General features: G+C 35.1%; 1 protein-coding gene across 1 annotated transcript; it reads left to right on the top strand.

Annotated features, from left to right (window-relative positions):
• Der-1 (derlin 1) lies at window positions 1–23,721 on the top strand. The gene is made up of 7 exons (XM_089099799.1): window positions 1–99; window positions 2,601–2,753; window positions 4,049–4,160; window positions 8,908–8,999; window positions 17,955–18,103; window positions 21,076–21,186; window positions 23,452–23,721. The coding sequence occupies exons 2-7, from the start codon at window positions 2,601–2,603 to the stop codon at window positions 23,555–23,557; spliced, it is 723 nt and encodes a 240-aa protein (XP_088955925.1). The 5' UTR covers window positions 1–99; the 3' UTR covers window positions 23,558–23,721.
• The last annotated feature ends 276 nt before the right edge of the window (window positions 23,722–23,997 follow it).

Genomic DNA, 23,997 nt, shown 5'->3' with positions numbered 1-23,997 from the left:
TTTGAATATTAAATCTGTGATTTTGTTAATGACGTGTCATTTGGAAGCTTAAAAAGTTTTGAACTTTGCTGTGAAAACCGCTACAATCAATTTTCAATAGTAATTTAATATATGTTTAATAATTTTCTCTACGTTAAAAATTTTGTTAAGCTGTCAAATTTGACTCCACATATGAAATACGCCTAAGTGCAATAGTAGCTTTAGAGAATTCTTGAAATAGGCTAGGTTTAGCTAACTTTATCAAATCCAAATAGGCTAGCATATATTAATGAATTTAGTAAGTTTGCAGTTCTCTGTTTCTTATCTAGACCTAGGAGGTGACCACAGCACCAGATGCATTTTTTGTGTTCTTTGCAAATTCATTGATTACTTCCTTTTCAAATTTATGTGTAGCTCAATCCCAAACTAGATACTGAATTGACACCTTGTTTCCATTTACAAATTGGTTTGGCTTATGCTACAGCCCAGACTATCTTAAAACACTCATAGAGCTAAGTAGCCTACTGGTAATAGCCTATTCTAGATTAGGGCCTGCTCATATGGGGACATCTTAATTAAATAAGAATTTAGTAGAGTCTAGTTTTGGGGCTTATTTTTATCTTGGAAAGTAGTTCAGGTTGGTGAATAAAACTGACATAGGCTATGTTGGCCCTTTCAGGCCCAACATAGCCTATACAATGGGAAGATATTCCAAGATTGCAAAAAGCTCCTGAGCTAGAATTTTACTTAAGAATAATACCATTATACTTCAGTAAATTTAGGACAGTTTTTGTTTTTCTTAGAAATTCAATTTTAAGCCCTCTATGGACCCTCAAAGGTAATACCTTTCTCTCTCAGTTTTGGCTTGGCTATATAAATGGGAATCAATGCCTATGGATTGTATAATTTTAGAAAAAGGGAATGACAATCAAATAATAATTTTTTAACCATTATTTTAATCCTTAACTTTAGCAAAAATAAGAGACAGAGGTATCATCTTTGAGGGTCCATAAAGGGCTTAAATTTGAACTTCCAAGTAAAATGACTATTGTTTTGTAAAGACTGTTAAAAAGGCATCAAGTGGTATGTTCACCTTATTTGTAAGTCAGTAATGTAAACTCCCCCCAAATTTATCTTGATTTCTTATCTTATGTTTTTTCAAAATCATATTGGAGGGTCAGGGAATACATCTCTCCCCCTCCCCTGCTTGGCCCATTAACTCTAAAAAAAATACTAATATTTTATTTTTAAGCCCTTTATGGGCCCTCAAAGGTAATATCTTTTTCTCTTATTTTTGGCTTGGCTATATAAATGGGATAAAAACATTAATTCCTTCATCATTATGTGCAGAATAATTATAGTTAACATATTTCAATTGCAAATTCATTATACTTTACCCCCACCCCCCTCATGTGCAAATAATAGCCCAAATTAAATATTTCCCATGTGTTTTCTGGTTCTCAATCTAGTCATGGTTGATTCAATCTATGGGTAAACCAATTTTAACAAGAATGATTTTAACAGTTTAAAGTAAACACAGTAATTCTTTAAAGATTTACAAATTGTTTATTCATTTATATCATGATGAATCAATGCCTGTAGATTGTATAATTTTAGCAAAATGGAATAATAATTTTTTAACCATTATTTTAATCCTTAACTATAGCAAAAATAAGAGAAAAACATATCATCTTTGAGGATCCATAATGGGCTTAAAATTGAATTTTCAAGTAAAATGACTAGTATTTTGCAAGGCCTGTGAAAAAGGCATCAAGTGGTATGTTTACCTTATTTGTAGGTCAGTAATGTAAACTGCCCCAAATTTATATTGATTTCTTATCTTATGTTTTTTTTCAAAAATCATATTGGAGGGACAGGGAATGCATCTGCCCCCCTCCCCTGCTTGGCCCAATAACTCTAATCAAATACTACTACTAGTGACTTCTACCAGTAAAAAAATTATCATATGTTTTAAGAAAAGTATTATCCACCAGTACAAATCTTTTCCTCAATATTCTTTAATAATAATATTAATTTCCTTAATATTTACTTATTTCATAATAAAGGGTTTAATTAAGCAGTGTTATGGCATTCAAGTCTGATTATCAAGTATGCAGAGTCTCAAGCAAAAGCTTTATCTAACTAGAAAAAAAAAACACTGCATCTAAATAGAAAAAATACAACAGTTTTTAAAGCAAAATTGTTCACAGGTATTGTTTCAAGATTGATTCCTATCCTAAATTCAGCATTTTAGCACTATCTCATATGTCAGTATACTTTTTTTTTCCAGAACAGTCACTTCTTGCAAATTCAAGAATTTGATATTCCAGGTGAGTAGAACTTCCTGGAATAGGACTACCCGTATTGACAAAAGTTCAGTCTAGGATCCTCTTTTTCTCTTGTAAAGCTGGAGATGTTCTGTGAAAAAAAAAAGAAAATTCATTTCAGAAATATATCTGGAATGGTATACAGTTTTACAATCACTGTCTTCTGGAAGCTCCTCATCTTTGTCAGTTGGATGTTAGATGCATATTATATATGCTTTTGCAGAATATACAGTTAGCACATTCATTAACCATTTACATGTTTTTCATTTCATAACTAGCTATGTTTGTTTTTAGATGAGTGAAATTAGTAACTGGTTTCAGAATATACCCTTCATTACAAGACATTGGTTTGGAATTACTATTGGTGCTACCTTACTGGGAAAGATTGGAATCATTCCTCTCAAGCATGTATACCTAGACTATGACCTTGTCTTCAAAAGTCTGCAGGTTGGTGTAAAGTTATGATTATTTGTCTAGGGTGTTGATTTTATTTTATCACCCAAGTTATAGAAATTGTTTCCTTTTATGTTCAAATTTGTACTTTTAATTATAGCAACTTTCAAAGAAACAATTATGCCTGAGTGTTAACATACACAAAAAAAGGGCAGTTAAAAAATAACCCAAAAAAATTTTGCAAAGCATTCCACTAACACAGCAGGCTATTGCTTCCATAATTTGAAGTAAAGACAAATATATTGTGTAACCTTTGAAACACAAGCCTACAGATACCAAACACAAAAACGCTCATATCAACCCTCATGAGTAATCTCATCTGCTTGAGGAACAGTGCCACTTTATTTATCAGTGGATGGTTAAAAATATGCAACTGCTGTTTGTACCTCCTTCATGTTTTGTGCTTCTAGTAAGACTTTAGGATACTTGATCTCTTTCAATGCTTTAGTTATTATATTGCCTTTGCATAGGCCAATTCAACATTGAAAAGGAAAGTGAAGAAACAAGTTATATATATATATATATATATATATATATATATATATATATATATATATATATATATATATATATATATATATATATATATATATATATATATATATATATATATATATATATATATATATATATATATATATATATATATATATATATTATGGTATTGTGGATATTTCAGGAAATGGAATTAGGTAGCCCAATTCTGTACAAGGTGAAAGAAAAATCATCAACAGTGAGTGTAAATATTCAATGTATATATTATTATTCCAAAACTCAAAATGTCACCCGAAATTTACTTTTTCTATGTTGTTTCCAGAGTTTATTTGTTCAAAATAATATCTTTTAGTATCTAAGGTAAAGATAAGATGCAGCTGATATTTTTCATTAGGGTTTCTACTATTCACTTTAGGATTTTTTATTTTAGTGTGTCTCAAAACATATATGAAGTCCCTATAGCATTTTTCAGTATTTATATTGATTTAAAATCTTCATTTGAATGAGGTGATTCATCCAACACTCCATTGATTTATATACAGTATTCGTAGTTCCACACCAACTTTCAAGGGGATATTAAATCCTTCGTTTAATCTGTCTGTGTAAACAATGTAGCATTTGAGAGACAAAAGTAAATGCAAAGGAATTAGCAAACAAATGATGTAGTACAAAGTGTATTAGTAACTTTTCTCATGGATGACTATAACAATAACTCTCCCCATCCCCCATTAAATAAAGGATAAATATTTGAAACGACCTAATTTGAACCATGAATTTGTTGTTTTGTTTTCCAGATTTGGCGTCCAGCTACCTCACTTTTTGCCTATCCTTTATCTCCAAATACTGGATTCCATTTTTTGATGAATCTATTCTTCTTATATACTTATTCAATGAAGTTAGAAACAGGTTAGTGCTTCTTTTAACTCGTTTATTTATGCGCAAGAGGTGTTTGTGTTTACTCAACGTCAATTCTTTGAATATTCTTTAGTGAAAACTTCAGTCTTTTATTATGTTTGTTAAGAGACATGCTGGGATGTTATTCTTTTAGACTAAAGACAAAATGAATACAACACAAAAGTTTGGAAAATGTTTTTTTTTTTTTTTTTTGAAAAAAAGTTTTGTTTAAGAATTACGGTTTTAGTTTTATTATTTTTATTTTTGATGGGAATTTGAAAGACATTTAAAACTTGAAACGTAAGTGCAGTATTTGCTTCATTCTTTGTTACTGAAATAAGAATTTGAAGATATTAGGAACAAACTAACTAATTGCTAATAAGTGAGTAAAATCAAGTGTTCCCAGAGTATTTAAATTGAGACACAGAGACTCAATGTCTTGCTGTCTAAGCTTATGAGTTTTTCATTTAAAACATCATTTCAAACAACAAAAGCACGAAGAGCAACGGGGAAATCTTTTTGTAAGACAGTAAAGATAATTTGAATGAATATTTCGGCCCCATGTCCAAGCGCCATCCTCAGCAAGACAAAAATATATCAAAGAAAAAAGACTCACAACAACATGCGACCAATCAAACCAAAAATCAAAATTTTTGTCTTGCTGAGGACGGCCCTTGGACATAGGGCTGAAATTTTCATTCAAATTATCTCCACTGTCTTACAAAAAGATTTCCCTGTTGTTCTTCGTGCTTTTGTTATTTGTTATGGAAAGGAAGTGTGGTCTTCGTTGCTATTAACTTCATTTCAACCTGAAATTTTTGTTTCAACCTGTTTTCATTTCATTTCACTTGTTTTACTTCATTTCATTTTGTTTTTATTTCAGCCTGATAAGGAACAATTTAGTTTTACTCACATCTGAGCCAAGTTCTATTGTCAACAAAATACCAACGCCCTTTCTAAAACCCTTTTCGTTTCTCATTTATATCATTGTTTGTTAGACACCCCTTTTAACAAGAATCAACTCAACCAAATATTAATGGCAAAAATCAGTGTTATACCAATACAAAATTTAAATCCCCTAAATAAGTCATAAATCCAACAAGAGTAAATTCGTACAGTACCTTCATCTCCTCATTCCGATCTTGTTGGTGAATGGTTGTTGGTCAGTATCTACCCCTATCTGGGTATTCGTCACTTTGTTGGTCCAGTGGATCACAAGGATTTTAATGTCAAACCTGACGTTTTGTCATATCAGAAGGACAAAAATAGGGTTTTTTCCTCATCTTAAAATTCTTCATTTTTTTTGAAAATTTTGATGAAAAGATTATAAAAATCATAGTTTTGAAACTATAATTTTGCTTTATTTGGAATATAGTGCATTAACTATATTGCGGATATTTTTGTCCTTTTTTTTTGTGATTCTTTAGCAGCATTTGTCCACCTGCCTTGTTTTACTTTTTTTTTCGCAAGTCTGTAGCAGCATTTTCTTACTATTTTATTTTTGTTGGTTTTTCTTTAGCAATATTTTTCTTACTACTTTGTGTTCTTTCGTTCTTTCTGTTTCTTTTTTTTTGTAATTCGCTTGCAGTATTTTTCTTCCAGTTTTTGTCCCTTCCATACGGGGACTACTGTGGTTTTGTTTTAGTAGATAAATAGTAGTAAGGTCTATTTGTTTGTGTAAGGTTTAATTCTAAGGGAAATTTTTTGAAGGAATTGTCAATACTGAAACGTCTTTGTCCCCATCATTGCTATTTTCATAAAGCTTCTTCGAAGTGGACACATATTTACAGAGGTGACAAGTAATAGGACTGAGTTGATTTAAAAACATTTATTGAGTCAATCGTTACAATTCTTTTAAAACTTTCAAAATAGGCTCCTTCTGCGTCAATGCAGCGCTGCCACCGCGATTTCCAAGCATTGAAGGCATCACGGTACGCATTCTCCGGAATAGTCTTGAGAGCCGTAGTGCATGCTGCTTGGATACCCTCTGTCGCCTCAAAATAGTTGCCTTTCATCAGTCTTTTCAGGCGAGGAAACAAAAGGAAGTCCAGGGGGCCACATCTGGGCTGTAGGGCGGCTGCGGAAGCGTTGGGATGCCAGTCTTGGTCAGGTAGCTTTTCACGAGAAAGGTGGTGTGAGCCGGGGCGTTGTCGTAGTGCAACTTCCATTTGGCTGCGATGTCTTTTCAGACCCAGTTGACCCTTTGTTTGAGTCTCTTGAACACTTCCATATAAAATTTGGCGTTGACAGTTTGTCCAGGGGGAACAAATTCATGGTGGACGATGCCTTTGATGTCAAAAAAGACAATGAGCATTGTTTTCACTTTGTATTTGCTCATTTTTGCCTTTTTTCGGTGAGGAGCCGCTGACGTGGGCCACTCGGAAGATTGCCTTTTTGTCTCGGAATCATACTCAAAGATCCAGTACTCGTCACCTGTGTTTACGTTATTCAGAAATTAGGGGTCATTTTCACACATGTTCAAATTTTCTTGGCACATTTCCATTTGCCGCAATTTCTGGTCGTCAGTGAGCACCTTTGGGACCATCTTTGCGCACACCTTGCGCGCTCTCAAATGTACCGTCACAATGTCATGAACGACAGATTTTAGTAAACTCAACATTTGGGCAATTAAGCGAATACTTAGTTGACGATCTGAGTTCAAAACTTCGAGCACACGAGTCACATTGTCGGATTTTGTCGAAGTCGAAGGTCTTCCAGCACGGTCTTCATCGGCAACCTCTTCCCGGCCCTCCAAAAAGGCCTGGTGTCACCAAAACACTCCACTTTTCGTTAAAACAATATCTGAGTCAGCCTGTTTGATCAAATCGAAAGTCTCTATTGCATATCTACCGAGTTTCACAGAAAACTTAATCGCGTACTTCTGGCCTAACGAACGCTGAATTTCTGGCATGCACTATTCACAGAAAACACGTCACGCAAAAATGCCTGTCCTGACTCTCCATGTGCTCGGAGACACCTGACCAGCAGCTCGTTTGTTAGCTAGAAAAATCCTATACCGAATCCAGGCGGAGCGCGCACACTCCGAATTACAGTCGTGGCGAAAGAAAATTAGTTCTATTACTTTCCGGACAAACCCTGTAACTCCTTCTAAGTTGATTAAAAGAAGTAAATGTGACTAGTAGATAGAAACTCAATCAACTCACAAGTTGAATGATAATGGTACCTGAGTTCTATTTTTTGCTGTTTATCGTTTTTTTATTATTTTCAAACTGGGAAAAGTAAATAAGACCATTGGAAAAAGACTCACCTGAGAAATATCGAAAAAAAAACAACCGAGAAAGATTCAATAGCTATGCCTACGGTGACACCATGACCCACTCACTCAAAGTAAGGGCCCTATAATATGCAAATTGTGGAATGTTCACAGATAGTTTTTATAGTAGAAAAATAGTAGGGATATGATTTTCTTGACTGTTCGACCGGCTGGCAACTTTCAATGATCGTTTTCTGTGTCAATGGGGAGCTCTAATTTTTTTTAACGTGAGGGGAGAGGTCGCTACCGTTGGTGGCTACTTTTGCATGATCCGTAAAAGTTCATCCGTCATCTGACGACCTCTCGTTCGGTATGACGGGTCACCGCACGCATATATTTTCAACTCAGCTATTGAAACGCGTGTCGCAAAAAGCATAGCTTAAAAATTTGAAAGATAGTTTATATTCAGAAATAAATTTCAGCTGCAAGATGTAAGCCAATCCGATATGACAAAAGATATCCTGATCAATGCAAATACCATTTGGTTGTAAAAATGGCACATAAAAATCTTAGCTTGCAAATGATTTTGCTGAAATTTTATTTTGTGTTTTGACGAATGTGTGAAATCGGTTTGGTGTAGCCAGTTTCGTTTTTTGCTTCATCCATTATCTTTCAACGGTTTTGTTTAACCTAATCTTGGTTAACCAAGGTTTAAGCAGCCCAAGAAGGGTGTGTAGTTATTTTGTTAGACCCTGTGAAAACTTGCCTGCTTAAGCTTCTGTGCCAAGGGAACTCTAATGTACAAAAAAACGAATAGGGCATGGCCCTCCAAAAATAGTCCCATTTTTTTCGATTAGCGGAAAAGCATGTCCTTGAGTTCTTGGGTTAATGGGACCAATCCACAAAAAAATTAATAAAATATTCGTTTGTGGCAAAAGGGTCAACGTTTTAAATTAATGTTCAAATGAGTTCTAAATCTAAAGACTTCAGTGAACTTAGTTATTGAACTCACTCAGACAAATCTACTGAATGAACCGGAAGTAATTATTTTTTTTTTTGTATGAATATGTTAGTTTTGATTTTAATGCTTTTGTATTTCTGCTGATGACGATCGCATATAATGCATATAGACAAATTTTGTTGCGTTTTTTTGCCCCCCCCCCCCCCCTAGCAAAAATCCTAGATACGCCCTTGACTAGGTGAAACATTTTGTTCACTTCCTGGCTAGTCATTCCTACTTTTTATTAAATAGATTATGGCCTTTAACAAAAAATAAAATGTGTAATCTACATTTATGGGAAAGATACATTTCTTTCTTTTATATAAATAACAAATATTTTATTTTCTTATATTACCCATCATTTATATTTTCATGCATTTTCTTAAATAAATAATCATTCAAATAAATTGCGGCTCGGCAATTGTGACCAGTGGATTAAAACCATTATAAAACTCATAGGAAACACAGTGACCCATTTTCAGAGAAAGTGCAATTAATGGCCCTCTAGTTTCAAACCATTGTTAAAATTGCTTGTCTGTTTCTAGGTGTTTTCAGCAATCGCCCAGCTGACTATATATTCATGTTGACATTCAATTGGCTTGCCTGTGTTCTGTTTGGTGTGTTCATGTCGATGCCAGTAAGTTTTTCTTCTTTGCTTTTTTTTTACTCTTCTTCCTCTGTCTATGAAGAAACTGTTAAGAAAACTCAACTTTATCTGACCGCTTAATTTCTACTTTATTTACTAACCTGAAGTAGGATATTTCGACCATGGTAGTTCAAAAGATGGTGCATGATAGTTGCACCCCATGAACTGAGCTTTGAACCCCATTCATTGAAGCTAAATAAGTTCTATCGGTCGGCTCTGATATTATTCGGTGCTCTTCCAAAATTCGTAATTTTTTCTTTCTTCATTCAAAGAAATGTTTTTTGTCAAATCTTCGTTACCTATAATGATACTTTTTTTCAATAGATCGGGGTAGGTGAAGAGTGTGCACCGCTGTTTTAAAAAGGGCACTAGCACGTTTAATTTCCGTTCGATTGAGCCCTCCTGCGATTTTCTAGGAGCACTGGGTCGATACGATCACCCCTGGAAAAAAAAATAAATAAAGACGCATCCGTGATCTTTCTCCTGGCGAAAAAAAACAAAATTCCACATTTTTGCAGATAGGAGCTTGAAACTACTAAAGTAGGGTTCTGTGATACGCCGAATCTTATGGTGTGAATTTAATTAAAATTCTACCACTTTTAGGGGGTGTTTTCCCTTTTTTTCGAAAATAAAGCAATTTTTTTCAGGCGCGTAACTTTTGATGGGTATAACTAAACTTGATGAAATTTATATATTTGAAATCAGCATAAAAATCTGATTCTTTTGATGCATCTATTGGCTTCAAAATTCCGTTTTTTAGAGTTTTGGTTACTATTGAGCCGGGTCACACTTCGTTACCACGAACTGTTTGATAGTCTTTTTCAGGGAAAAAGAAAATAATAGTTTGGATCTTTCCGGTTTTCCTTTAAAAATTTATAGTTTGGCCTGCTATATATATGTTGAAGAAACTTTTTCAGCAATTTTTAACACCATAAACTCTTTTGAAAATCATGACGCAAATAGTAGTGTTTAATTTAGTCATATACATCCTCTAGTTGACCTGATAAATAAAAGTTAATACCATTCCCAATAGATCATATTTATTCTTTTTCACAGCCTGGATACACTTACACTCTTTTGATTTAGTAGAATTTTAAGAGCAGTAGTAGTAATTGAAGTAGCCCCGAAATTTGAACTTAATACCCTCAGTCGTGTTTGGTATATTGCTGAGTTGTCTTATTGGCAACCAGAATGAAAACTGTGTGTTTTGATTTAATTCTAAAGCAACATTTAGTTTTTAAGTATAATGATCAAATTACATAACAGTGGGGGGTTTGAACTACCCAATAACCCTAAAGATATAGTTACTAGACCATTCAGCTATTGGAAGTGTCTGGAAAATTATGAGCTAAATAGGAGGGCTGATTGCCCTCTAATCACTTTTGACTCTTTAGAGGGACTAGAACTTTTAATTTTCAACCAAATTAGCTTCTTTGAAATATTAATGATATTACTAGCTATGACAGAACATCGCTGCCTATGTCCTTATGTGCCCTGTAGTGCTTATATGCCCTTTTAATACCTGCGTGCATATAGGTTTTTCGTTTAATTAAAACTCCTAAGCGTTTCCAAAAAGTTTCAACTTAATGCCATTAGTGTCGTCAGTTGCAGTAATCGTAGAAGCACCATTAAATGAATACACACAGTTTCTTCTGGCTAGCTCAAAGTCCACAACCTATGAAGGTAAAGTTTTCAGAGAATATTTCTGTTGTAGGGATGACAACCTGTCATCCGTATGAAGGTTGTCAAAAGGGCATATCGGCAATATCTTAGGAACAATTTCGTGCGTAAAATTAAAACTTACAACGCTTGTTGTGGAGGATGTTGAACTAACCAAAAGACAGTATTTGCATCACAATACGAATGCTTCTACTCCTACAACAACTGCTATTATTACTATTACTGCTAATACTACTACTGTTACTAAAGCTAAGACTACCCCTATTTACAGTACTCCTACTGGTACTACTATATTTACTGGTGCTACTACTACAACTAATAAACCTAAGGGTATTAAGGCGAAAATTTGGGCAATATTGTAACTATTGAAATAAATCGAAACACACTATGCCCATATAGGTTTTCAAGAGGACCTATCAGCAATGTTTCAGGACAGGTTGATTGTATTAAGTTATCGTGTGTTGAAGGGGATGTTGAAAAAAAGGTTCTATTTGTTTAATGCTACTACTGCTACTACAACTATTGATACGCATAAATACAGAACCTTTCAACAGTGCTGAAAAAATTGATTTCTCAAAACTTTGTTTAGATATATGCTATGGGAAATAATGGGGGGGGGGGGAGGTTTCTCCCAAATCACTTTGACTCTTAAAAAGAGTACTATAACTTCCAATCTAAAATCAAATGGGACCCATCTGAATTTAATACGACCACCCATTCCATAGAAACCTCATTTGTCCCTAGGGCATAACTTAAGTCCCTTGCCCCAGGACTCTGGGGGGCCTGAAAGCATTTTTGTATGTTCTTTGGACTATTTTAAACAAATTTGCCATCGCACAATTTCGATCAGATACATTTGGTGAAAAGAGGTGTAGTTGGGGGGGGAGAGGGTGCTACTGACCTCCATCACTATTGACTCTTAAAAGGGAACTAGAACTTCCAATTTTAACCAAATGAGCCACCTCTAAAGTTTATACAACTACCCCTTCCATAATAACCTTAAATGTCCCAGGGGCATGACTTACAACCGTCGTCCTCGGGCTCTGGTTGTTTGTATCAACCTCAAAAGCCTTTTTATATGATATTTGGATTATTTTGAATAAAAATACTGTCTCAAAATATCTGTTGGATAATCTAAAGAAAAAAACGACGTTTGTGTGTGTGTGTGTGGGGGGGGGGGGCAAGTGTGCTCTGATCACTTTGACTCTTAAAAAGGGCACTAGAACTTATGATTACCAATTCAATAAGTCCACTCTAAAGCATATAAGACTGCCCTTTTTATAAGAACCTTATATGCATAACTTACAACCATTTCCCTGAGAGCTGTAGGGGTGGGGGGAGGGGTGGTTGTCTTACTCTCAGACATAATTTCCGAAACCTTCAACTGCAATGAATTAAATTGTTATCTCCAAATTTTGATTGGAAGGTGTTAAGGCAAATGCTGAGCTTGGAGGAAGGGGGGTTGTTTGCTCTCAAATCACTTTGACTCTTAAAAAGGGCACTATAACTTCCAATTTCAAATTAAATAAGCTCCATCTGATGTTTTTACCGCCCATTCAATAAAACTTTATATGCCCTCATAAAATAACTTACAACCCTATCCCCGGGGCGCTGGGGGATTGTGTCATCCCTAGAGACCTTGTTATATGTTCTCTGGACTATTTTGAAAAAAATTACTATCTAATTATTTCAAGCAGATACGTTTGGTGAAAAGGGGGGTTGTAGAAGAGGGGGGGGGGGCTAAATGCCGTCCATCACTTTTGACGCTTAAAAAGGAACTAGAACTTCCAAATTTCAACCAAATGAGTCTCTTCTAAAGTTAAACAACCATCCCTTCCATAAAAACCATGAAATTCAATTATCCCCCTCCGAAGTTCATATGACCACGCCTTCTATAAAAAACCTTATATTCCCCCAGGGCATATATTACAACCCTTTCCCTGAGGGCTGGGGGATTTGTTATCCTCAAAGACAAAATTTCCAGACCTTTCAAAAACATTCAACAAAATGGCTATCTCAAAATTTTGATTGGATGTGTTTTGGGAAATGGTGGGCGTGGAAGAGGTGTTAGTTGCCCTCCAATCATTTTCTACTAGTAAAAAGGGCACAAGCCCTTACAATTTCTAATCAAATGAGCCCTTTTGAAGTTTCTACGACAACTCATTCGATACGAAGTGCCCTGGTCTACAAGATAAATAATACATTGTACCAACATCGTTCTTTACTGAGGTAGCGCTATTGCGCAGCCTATGATACTGCCAAGGTAAGTGTAGCTGTCCACCTGATCAACATTTTTGTTACCCAACGTCACCTTTTCATCTTCACTTATTCCTAACCTTAGCCACTTAGTCTTATTAGCATTTACTTTCAAATCTATTCTAGCACCCTGAACTCGCAATACCTCTAAAATCATTTTGCTCACAATTTTATCTAGGATGCTTGAATCATCAGCATAATCTAAGCCCAGGAAAGTTCTTCCTCCTCATTTGATTCCGTGCTCTCCCATTGTCTTTCCTGTGCTCCTTAAGACAAAGTCCATCAAAATGATCCGTATAAAGGAGGGACGTTACATTGATAGTTGTTTTTATCATTCTGTTTCCTTTATTAGTGTTTAGTAGCCTCCTTAAGGAATTTCTTGTGCAGAAGTGGAAACGAGACAATCTTGACCCATTTTTCTGTATGTTCTTTTTTTTGTCTGGTCTCGTGTTCAGTAACACAGGTGTGGTAATTTTTCGAAATGTTGTATAGAAAAGAAAGAAATGAGGCCAACGCCGTATCCAGGGGGGCTAGGGGTTTGACCCTTTCCCAGAAATTTATTTACGCTTTGGAAAATTGTAAAAAAAAATAAACGTAAGCAAATTATCGTTCCATTTTTTAAGGTTTTTGTACCACCCCACCCCCGAAAAAAATCCTGGGTACGGCCTTGAATGAAGCATTAAAAGTTTCTGGTGTTTGGTAAAAAAAAAAGTAATAGGGGATCTTAAATGTGTCAACAGTTCGAAAAAGGGGCGTAATGTGCTATGGGGCAGGGGGCAATTTCCCCTCCAGACCCCAGTTTGCCCCTCCTCCTTCCTAGCTGAAATTTAGTTTCCCAACATTTTTTTATTTTTCGCCACTGCAGGCTGAATCTCCAAATTTTGTCTCTTTTTTACACTCCTCTTTTCATCTCTACTTTTCTTAAATCTGTCATTCACGAAAATAAAATATCATCTTTAAATCTTGTTTGCACTCCAGTGTCCACCACCTTTGACTGCATTATTTCATTATAGCCCTTTCTCAAATCTCCTTTCTTTCTTTTTGTTATCTTTATGTTTACTGTAGAAGCAAATATTGTGTTATACAAATGAAACTGAATTCCGACATTTGTTTTCTCATATTGTACTAAAATTTCCCAAACTTTACAAGGAATAGCGCATACATAAATTTCTTCTCCTTTTCCTCTGGTACAATCAGTGTTTCATTTTGGCAATTTTTTTTCGGTCACACTCGTTAAAAGTGTTCTCAAGTTTTCTATTTTCTGGAAAGATATCTCCAAAGTTTCCTCCTAGTAAAAGATCCACTGCTACAGTAGGTACTAAGCCTACTTTTATCGTTTTTCTCTGGATTGTACCGTCGTTCCTTGCAATTTCTGTTCTAACCCAAGCAGACGGGCATGGGTGCTTGTCTCCATAATAAAATACTGTAGTAATATTATTTTTATGGTATATTTCTGTCTTTTTAATTAGGTCTATTCGCACAAAAGTTTGCTCACTCCCTGAATCAATTACCATTTCGGTCAATTTTCCGTTTAGTTTTCCTTCTATTTTATTTGATTTCACAAACTCGTCAATGTTTCCTTCATTATGTGCTATAGCCCAATTTGTTCTTTTATAGGTTATTTTCTCCTCTTTATTATGGAAATTCTTAGAAAAAGGCTCCGAGAAATCAATGTTTACCAGATTATTATCATTTGGACTATCAAGCATTTCTTTTTTCCGATAGGGCGGCGCAGCCTCCCAATTTGTTTTATGGGCCGGTCCACCTTTCCCCGCAGGCAACAAAGTATCATGTTTTCCCGTAAAAGTGTTTAATGTCTGGTAATTTTCTTTTTCTCGCGATTGATTCTTAGACAAATTATTATGGCGATTTGACAGCCTAGGAGTTAGATGTGATAAATTCTCACTTTCTTGAATTCCCCAACGGGCTTCGATTAGGCCTATCATGGTTCTTTAAAACTCTTCCTTTTTTTCTCTAGCTATTCTTCCTTCCTCCAATAAATTTAATATTCGTTGTGCCATGTCTATTTGAGTGCTTTTTCGCGAGCTCCTGCTGGATCTCGATTCAACACTGTTCCTTCTACTCGGACTACTTTGATTCTGTCTGTCATTATTTCTTCTTAATTCATTTTCTGAATCTGTTCGTTCTCTATCCGTATTGTCTCTTTCTTTATAGGCTACTCTAGCCCTTTCGTCCTGTTTTCTATTCTTTCTAATTTCATCTTTCTCAGCCTGCATTTTTTCCTTATATTCTTGGTGCTCTCTCTCAAAGGCCTCCATATTTGCCTTTCTTTCTATTTTCCTACTTTTTCTATGGGCTTCACTCGCCCTTCTCGGTCTTGAGTTCATCTTATCTCTCTGTGAAATTCTTTCAATACTCCATGTATAATTAATTCTTCTGAATTCATTTTCGTAGTTCATATGTTCTATATCTGTATTATCTCCATCCCGCAATTTCCCTTCATTTGGCACAGCCTCTGAGGGGTGACTTTTTCATGTTTTTCCACATATTATCTCTTTCTTGTTTATCTCGTAACCCCTCATTTTACCGCGTATACTTCTCTCCGATTGTATTATCTCTTGTTCAATTAGTCAATCTTGGTAAGCTCAAAAACTGTCACGCAAAAATTATGGTACGCAATAACTATTGTCAATTATCAGCTCCGTGTAATAATATTCAACAAATTTTCAAATAACCGAAATATCTTGACTTCATTAGTGATTAACGACTTCTTTTACAGCAAGCAGTTTTACGCGAGTGAAATATATCTCCTAAAAACGAATTAACAGGGGTTGTACGAGAAAATACTAAGAAAAACCATGCGACTAGTCCACTAGTGAATTAGAAAGACTAAGCTCAAATATTAGAACTGACGTGCACTACTAGGTTCACATCTTCTCTGGATAATTGTTCTCTTAGTACAATCTCATTCTGGGTAGGATACTCAATAGAGTAAAGACCTCTCATGTTTTTTTTTTAATGTAGGCACAACGGAAGAATTTTTCTTATGTGCCGTCCTGAATACTTCTATAACCTATGTCGTTGATGAATAAATCTATGTACGCTAAGTTACTTAAAGACTAGCCCAAATCTCAACGTTTCTTATCTAACCTTTAACGCTGTAATATTTTTCAATACGGATATTTTTGCACTGTGTAGTCAACTCATTAGTTTCACGTTAATCTTTTTTATTTTTGTCTAACAAGGCACACAGCCCATTATAGACCATCATAATTCTATTAATTGATTGCGTACTTTTGTCTTTTTATATGTACTCACAATAGGCTACTTTCTAGGCCAAATTAACCCGTCTCTTCGAAAACGCAAAATTCTTTTACTATCAGTGCTGTTGATAGCTCCTTTTCCCGCTGCCACCACCTATTGGAGTGTATTTATCGCTGGCACCACTTATTGGAGGTCTAACGTACGAGGGTCACCACTTTTTGAGGCAAAAATGGCGCAAAGAGGTTGCTATGCCACTTACTGGAGTGGGAGAACCCCTTGTCGGCCCAAAGTATTGGGATTTCCGCGGTTACTCCAACAATTCCGTGTCTACTAGCGTGATCGAATAGTCCCAGGGCCACTTTTAAGGCCAAGGGTTACCGGTCATACTCCTAACTATCTCTTTAGACTTTACCTAGGATGAAAAGTTAAAAGAGTATATAGTATAAAAATTCTTACTGTATTCAAGACATGCTACAAAAGAACTGATTTAAAAAAGGACTCTTTCTTCCAGCCCACTCCGCCAGCCACGTGTCTGCGACGGGGTAGCGGGGGTTGTAATGAATTTTTCCAGCCAATCTGAGGGCTTACTAAGTTACTGGTCAAACCTCCCTAACTGCGCAATTTAATACCTCATGGTCTATTAACCAGCTACGCAATTAGAAGGACATAAAATAGCGCCACAAAATAAAAGGAGAATTAATAATTATTACTCGGGGAAGGAAAATAATTAAGGGGCCAAAAGAAAGGAATCTGGGAAGGACATTTATCTGAACAAACTGGGACCGAGGGTTCCAACAGTCATATATTCGGATCTCTTAACCAAACTCTACAAGTTATGGCAAGGCCGCCCAATTAATTCCTAATAGTTTGATCACACAAACTAAAATAGTTTATAATCGCCAAAATAGTGTGATCCTTTAAGGTATCGAATTTTCTTTAAAAAAAAAAAAATCACTCGGTCTTTCTTTTCACCGACCAAATCTCGGTCCCCCTACTGCTTATTTGTAAGTCTTCAGAATGTGCAAGCTAAGGCCACGTTACTTTGCCTCAAAGCATAACCCGTATGATAAGTTTCCTATGGTTTTTATCATAGAAACAGGTTCATTATATGTCTGTCACCGAGTGTTTGCCGCATAAACGCCGCTTTTAGGCAATGTTTTTATCTCCCCAGGGGGATTTTTTCGTCCGGATAATCTTGTAAGGAATAGAACCGGATTCCCAATATTGACCTTTTTTTTTTTTTTTTAGAAGGTCCATAATTTTCTTGTAAAATTGAAATTCCAACCTCATAATTTAAAATAATATTGTCAGTACCTTGTTTTCAAAATTTCAAATTTGAAACACTTTTTTTATCGGGATTTGGGACAATTTTTATTTGCTGTGAAGCGGCGTACTTTGGTATGACGCATGGGGGAGCAACTGCCCCTCATAGACCTTAACCCCCCCCCCCCCCGACCAAATTTGGCCCCCCAGCTGAAATTTAGTTTCTTCAAAAATCTTGTCAAAACTAAACTGTCATAACCCTGCATAACTCAAGCATCCAGAGAAATGGGTCGGTTTTCCTTAGTATATCTTTACCTTTATTGTACTATATGGCTAACTTTTCAGTTTTTACTGCCATTTTCACTTGATTTGGGAAAATTGACTGCAACTTTGTTCCTTCCCCCCCCCCCCAGGATTTTGACAAAATTTCATCATTGTTGTTGTATATCTTTTGTATATTTTATTTCTATTCCTTCCATACAGTCCTATTATATTTTTACTCTACAGTAATTTTTTTTATAGTTTTTAATGGATCCAATGATTTTGAGTGTTCTTTATGTTTGGTGCATGCTCAATCAAGATCAGATTGTTAGTTTTTGGTTTGGAACACAATTTAGGGCCATGTACTTACCATGGGTTCTACTGGCTTTTCGTATGATTCTTTCCGGAGGGTAAGTTTTGATTTGGTTTCTACGAAATGTATTTACCATTTACTTAGAGCCATGTACTTACCATTTACTTAGAGCCATGTAATTACCATCGGTTCCAACGGCTTTCCTCTTTTTCAGGAGGGCAAGTTTTGACTTGATTTCCATGAAATGTACTTACCATGCACTTAGAGCTATGTACTTACCATGGTTTCTACTGGCTTTTCATGTGAATCTTTCCGGATGGTAAATTTTGATTTACCTTCCATGAAATTCGTGAATATTTCAGTTTTGGTTAAAACTGAAATGTTCTATAACGGCAATTTGCTATTGTGGAAAACGGTTGTATTCAGAGAATGAACCTTTCTGGAATGAGTTCAGAGCCTAAATCATGTCCTAGGAAGATGCTTTCATGCTTCTACATGTACTCTTCCCCTGTTTAAAAGGCTTAGAAAATAAGACATCACTCATCTACCTTAACTTTAGAAAAAAATTATATTTTTCAATTGTATTTCAGGTTTAGAGAGCAGAATTCTAATTCAGTTCAGAATCAAAGCATTTTGGTTAAATCATTATTTCAGTTCAGTTTTTATGAACAGGAATCATGTAACGACTTTTATTCTGTATGACATTGATTCTATATCTTGATCAGTCTAAAAATAAAAAATGTCAAATTTTTGTAAAAATTCATTTTCTAACAACCGATCTTCTTTTTTTTCGGAAATTTTTTCTGAACGCTTGATGAGAACCGTAGATTAGAAATCTGCTGCGTAATAAATTTATTTTTAATTTTTAATTTATTATAAAAATGAAATTAAGTAAGTGTTCGTACAAATGGTAGTGTATAACAAAGTTTTTTTTTCTTTTTTTACGGTTGATGGAAAACCTCACAAAGTAATTATTTTTTTTTTACATATTGATTCTGCAGGAGTTTCGTTTAATTATATCTGTAAATACGTTCTGAGTGACTACATAAATGTACGACAACAAAAAGAATAGAAGAACAAAAAAATAATTAAGAAAAAGACAAAACCAAGCGAGGGAGATTTTAAAACCAGTGAATAAAACGAAAAGACGAAACAGGTATTTATGTAAATACTTCCGCTAAGCCATCGTCAGTGTAGAAGAAAAAACTAACATTTTAAAATAGCCCGTATTATAGGGGGAAATGACCGAAAAAAATATACCACAAATAAGATACCATTCAAAGATGGGATTGGACATGAACTTTACTCTGATGATTAATGCTGCCTGGCTATTGAATTGATTTGTATTAAGACATCTAATGATCTTGTTTTAAAATGAGAAGAGACGTGACTTGAACCCCTTTGTATTAAATTATCATAAATCCGACTCATGCTGACGAAAATGGGCTTTGGTCATGCAACGGAAATTTTGGTCATGCTGACCAAAATTATCCACCGTTGATAAAGGTTGTCGGAGACGGAATTTATGAACAGTTTATCAAAGTAAGTCCGGTACGGGGCTTATCGACTGTTGACCAAAAAGTTTGCGAGCGAAAGCGTATACACTGTCTACCATACGGGTGGGCTCTGTTTCCGACGCCCCTTTGGTCAATAGTGCGTGCGCCCTGTAAAAAAAACTCTTTGGGAAACAGCACATGCGCTGTATCTCTTATCTACATTGGTCAATACTGTTTACTTGAAGGGGTTTGGAGACAGAGGAAAGGTGCCGTTTACCAAAAGTTATTGGGAATGGAGCTGGCACTGTTGACTAAGTGTGGTTAGAAAACAGAGCTTGTGCAACGTTGGTTAAAGGGGGCTCGGAAATGGAGTGATCAGACTATTTACTCGAAGGGCATTGGAGACGGAGCGTGTATAGTTCTGCACAATCTCCGTTGATTTCCGGTTTTGTAAATCAACAAAGGGACCACAAGATTAGGCTTCCGTGCTGCTGAGCAGCAAGGTCTGGAGATGGATTCTACGCACTATTCATCAAAGGCGATTGTTAACGATTGATTGTCCGTGCTGTGTACTGAAGTTGTTCCTAAATGGAGCATACGTCCTGTTTAGCAAAGAGAATAGAACACCCGTCGGCCAATGGGGTTGAAGACGTGCCATTTATATTTCTCTAGTGAATTGCATCTGTTAAGTCTCTTTTTTATGTAGGCTATTCGCATAATGTTTTTGTTTGCATGTTTGCATTATTTTTTAAACAGTGACTGTATTTGGAATGTGTAGCTGGATTATACATTTCAATTCTATTCTATCTCTTTTTCTCACTTCGTTTTTTTTTTTAATGCAAATATTTTATGTTCATTTCTTTTCTTATATATTTATAGAGAATCCTCTCTAAATATATAGGATTAGAGAATGCTCTCGGGTTTAATTTTGTTTTTCAATGATTTTATAAATTCTGTCTCCATAACAGCCACATGGTCAGAGAAAAATAATTCTCCTAAAACAAACTAACATTAACCTATGTTTGAGAAAAGTATCAGGTCCTGAAGAACTAGTAGAACTAAAATACGTGTCGACTAGGCTATATGAGAGCTGTTAATATTAATTGGCAGAGATGTAGATACCATGCGAATTATGGAATTTTTGTGGAAAAATCAGTATATATGAAATGATAGGAACTAATGTTATGTATATTAAGAATAATTTGATATTCAGTAATGAATAATTATATGCAATCAAAAATTAAATAACTTATTATGGCTCTCTGGGTATGATCTTAACAGTAAAGTTGAATTTGTTTTGTTGTAAAATTTGTGATGCCGATTAGGATGTGCGATTTGTATTAGTTGTTTTCTAATTTATTTAGTCCTGTATTATTTTTTAATGTATTTTTGCCACCCCCTCGGACAAGTTTTTCTACTTCTTGGAATGGCTGTTAATACTGATGTTGTTTTTTTGGTTTAATAAATATCTCTCAATGATTTATGTTTATATTGAGTCTATTTTTCTTTTTTGGTGTTTACTGCTGTAAATTGAGTGATGATTTACGATATTGTTCTATATTTTTTTTTCTAGTGGTTTGAGTGAAATTGTTGGAATTCTTGTTGGTCATCTATATTTCTTTCTTGCGTTCAAGTACCCTCAAGATTTTGGTGGAGCATCTCTTTTGCAAACTCCACAATTCCTGTAAGTGCTCAACTTGTTAAAATTTTATTTATGTAATTTTTTTTAGACCTGATTATATGTGTACAAAATTAGACCAATTTTTTCATAGGCATATCCAGGGTTGCCACCTGAATAAAAATCACTAGATTCTAGTGATTATTTGTCGATTTCTGATTTTCGTCATTAATCTAGTGATTTATGTGCTGATTTAGCGCTTTTTTTGTTTAGGCAATATAAAAGATCACCAGAAATAGTGATAATCACTGGGGGTCGAAACCCTGGGCATGTCCTCAAACATTAGGCCTATAGCAAACTGAGTCTCAGAGTAAGGAGGGATTCCTGTCCTCATGTGCACAAGTATGTATTTAAACACAGTTGGGCATATTTCTGACCTTTGGTGGGGGGACGCAGAGAATTTTTCCTTATGGGCATCAGGTCAGAAACAAAAATGCATGATGAAATATGGTGTTGAATTATAGTCGACATCGGTGTTGCAACAATAGCTGAGTAAAGAGGAACCGCAGCCCCTAGTTACCGGAAATTAAAACGCTCTTTTAAATAAATTTTAAAGTACTAAATAATCGCTATTAGAAGGGATTCAAGCATGGTAACCATTATTCATGTTAAACTTTTAAAAAATTAATGATGAAATCAGGTTCGGCCTTGAAGAGAAGTTTCTTAAACTGCATTCGGTTGTATTGAACAGGGAAAGACATTGCTTTTTTTTTCGTGTGTATATTCTTGAAATCCTTGCAGATCTCATCGATTTCAGCAATAGCTATAACCAGTATTTTTGGAGTGGAGCAGTTTCTTTTTTTGTCAACCTTAGAAGGCTTATGGTCGTCATAGGCTGTAGCAGAAGCAGAGAAACTAAACTAAAAAAAAAACTTTTTCGCATGTAGACCAATGGTCTGCGTTGCGCAGATACCGATATCTTGATCCAATGTCTTCGGTCGGGAGCGCAATGCGTGATTGCGAGTCACACCAGCGACACCATGACTCGAACCCCTGACCTCAGGATTTCAATTTGGAGCGCTAACTACCCGGCTAGGCGGGCTGTAGCAGAAGCAGAGGAAGAAGAACAAATTCTTCTCTAGATTTTGCAGACGAGTATAATTCTCAAATGGTGAGCAGACGGGTAGTATTTTTAGACATTTGATATATCAAATGTCTAAAAATACTATCCGTCTGCTCACCATTATAATGGAGACTTCTCAAATGAAGCTACACGCCTAAATTCAAAGATCTAATCCGAGAAATATACCTTTAAATTTAGCATAGATGTCTGTATTTAGGCATTTGCATATAGGCGTTTACGATAAATACAGACCTCTCTATTTAGAATTTGGAAGTCTACAGTAAAAAAAAACCTTTAACGTCCACAATAATTATAAAAACTGTCGCTGCTGCCTTGTGGATACTCGTATGTAGAACAAAGTTTTATTATCTGAAGAAGGAACAATCTATTGTGTATTTTCCGTATAAAAATCTTTTTTTTTAATTTCTTAAGTTATTGACCCCTCCCCCTTCAAATTTTCAGTTTTCTTTCTTTTTTGAAATTTTAAATGAACACAGAGGTTTTACTTCTCAACGTAACCTTATCTCCATAACACTTCATGTGGTTCATTTATGATTTGGCTAAAAACAAAATATGATCATAGTTTAAACAAATCAGGAAGCTCTCACTACTAAGCAACAATGTAGACATCTACATTTGATATTTTGACATCTACAATATAAATACAATGATAAATTTATGACAGTCGTATGTAGATATTTTTTCTTTTTACTTTAGCTTTTGACAGTTTTTTTTTTTTTTTCTATTGACTATGAGAAAGAGCAGTACGCAAAAATATTCAAATTTTTTAGTAAAAGCATCGAAAACAAATTTTAGCATAAAGAAAATAGTACTGCATTTCATTCAACGCCTAATTTTTTTCTAAAGGTTTTAAGTCATTCCTTTTGACTGCTTTGTGATAAAAACTGGAGATATTTTGAAGTTGTATTATTCAGTGGGACTTTGAACCTACTTACGAAAGACTACTTGATGAAATTTTGCGATATGCCCATATATCAGGTAACCGCGTGGGGAATTACATAGCTACCCGGGGTAAGGTAGCTTTGAAACTACTGCCTGTTATCATAGTCGGATCTTGCAAGATGTCTTTAAGCTATTTTTTAATAGCTTCATATCTTCATATACTGTGCTGCTGTACTGTATTATCCTTTCTCTTCACTTCCTTCCTCTTATTATTCTTCATATTAATTTGTAATCTCCTCTTGTAGGTACAACTACTTCCCTGGAAGGGTTCCGGGCACTGGGCTGTTTAGTAGACCTCCTCAAGAAAGATCAGGAAGTTGGGGCAGAGGCAATAGACTTGGAGGAAATTGAAAATGAGTATTTTTTTTTTTACAATGCTAGTGCGACTGAAAGCTGTCAAGAAATTTTAGGCTGTAAATAATGTGTTGGTGTAAATAGTTTTGGTGTTCTTTGTCATGTGCTTGAATGCAATATAAAGTCTATTGCACAGTTTAAACTGAGTTTTTGTTCTTCTTCACCAACTATTTTTGTTCTTACAAGTCTAATGATTAGTTGTAACAAAAAAGGTTTCGAAAATATGTGGTTTTTGTCATATAAAGCCTCCTGTGGGAGAGGTCAATAACAGTATGTTTCTTCAGTCTAAGGTTACTTTTAGGCATATGTTTGATAATTTTTGAACATAATTTTTAAGTATAGGGAAGAAAGTTTGTCAACATATACGAATACGTCATTGCTGTATTTTTAATAAATCGTGGCATTAGTGTAACCCAGTGAAACGTATAAAAATCATT

The sequence above is a fragment of the Artemia sp. Qi Xiang Cuo genome, chromosome 14 (genome assembly GCF_049724085.1).
Source record: "Artemia sp. Qi Xiang Cuo chromosome 14, ASM4972408v1, whole genome shotgun sequence".
NCBI lineage: Eukaryota > Metazoa > Arthropoda > Branchiopoda > Anostraca > Artemiidae > Artemia > Artemia sp. Qi Xiang Cuo.
This window is presented reverse-complemented; position numbering and strand designations above follow the sequence as displayed.

What these genes read in the sequence shown, in the direction of transcription:
- Der-1 (XM_089099799.1), top strand. Translation starts at nt 2,601, where the DNA reads ATGAGTGAAATTAGTAACTGGTTTCAGAATATACCCTTCATTACAAGA. An exon ending in GTGTGTTCATGTCGATGCCA is followed by an intron (nt 9,000 to 17,954) that starts GTAAGTTTTTCT and finishes TTTTTTTTATAG; the next exon opens with TTTTTAATGGATCCAATGAT. An exon ending in TTGCAAACTCCACAATTCCT is followed by an intron (nt 21,187 to 23,451) that starts GTAAGTGCTCAA and finishes CTCCTCTTGTAG; the next exon opens with GTACAACTACTTCCCTGGAA.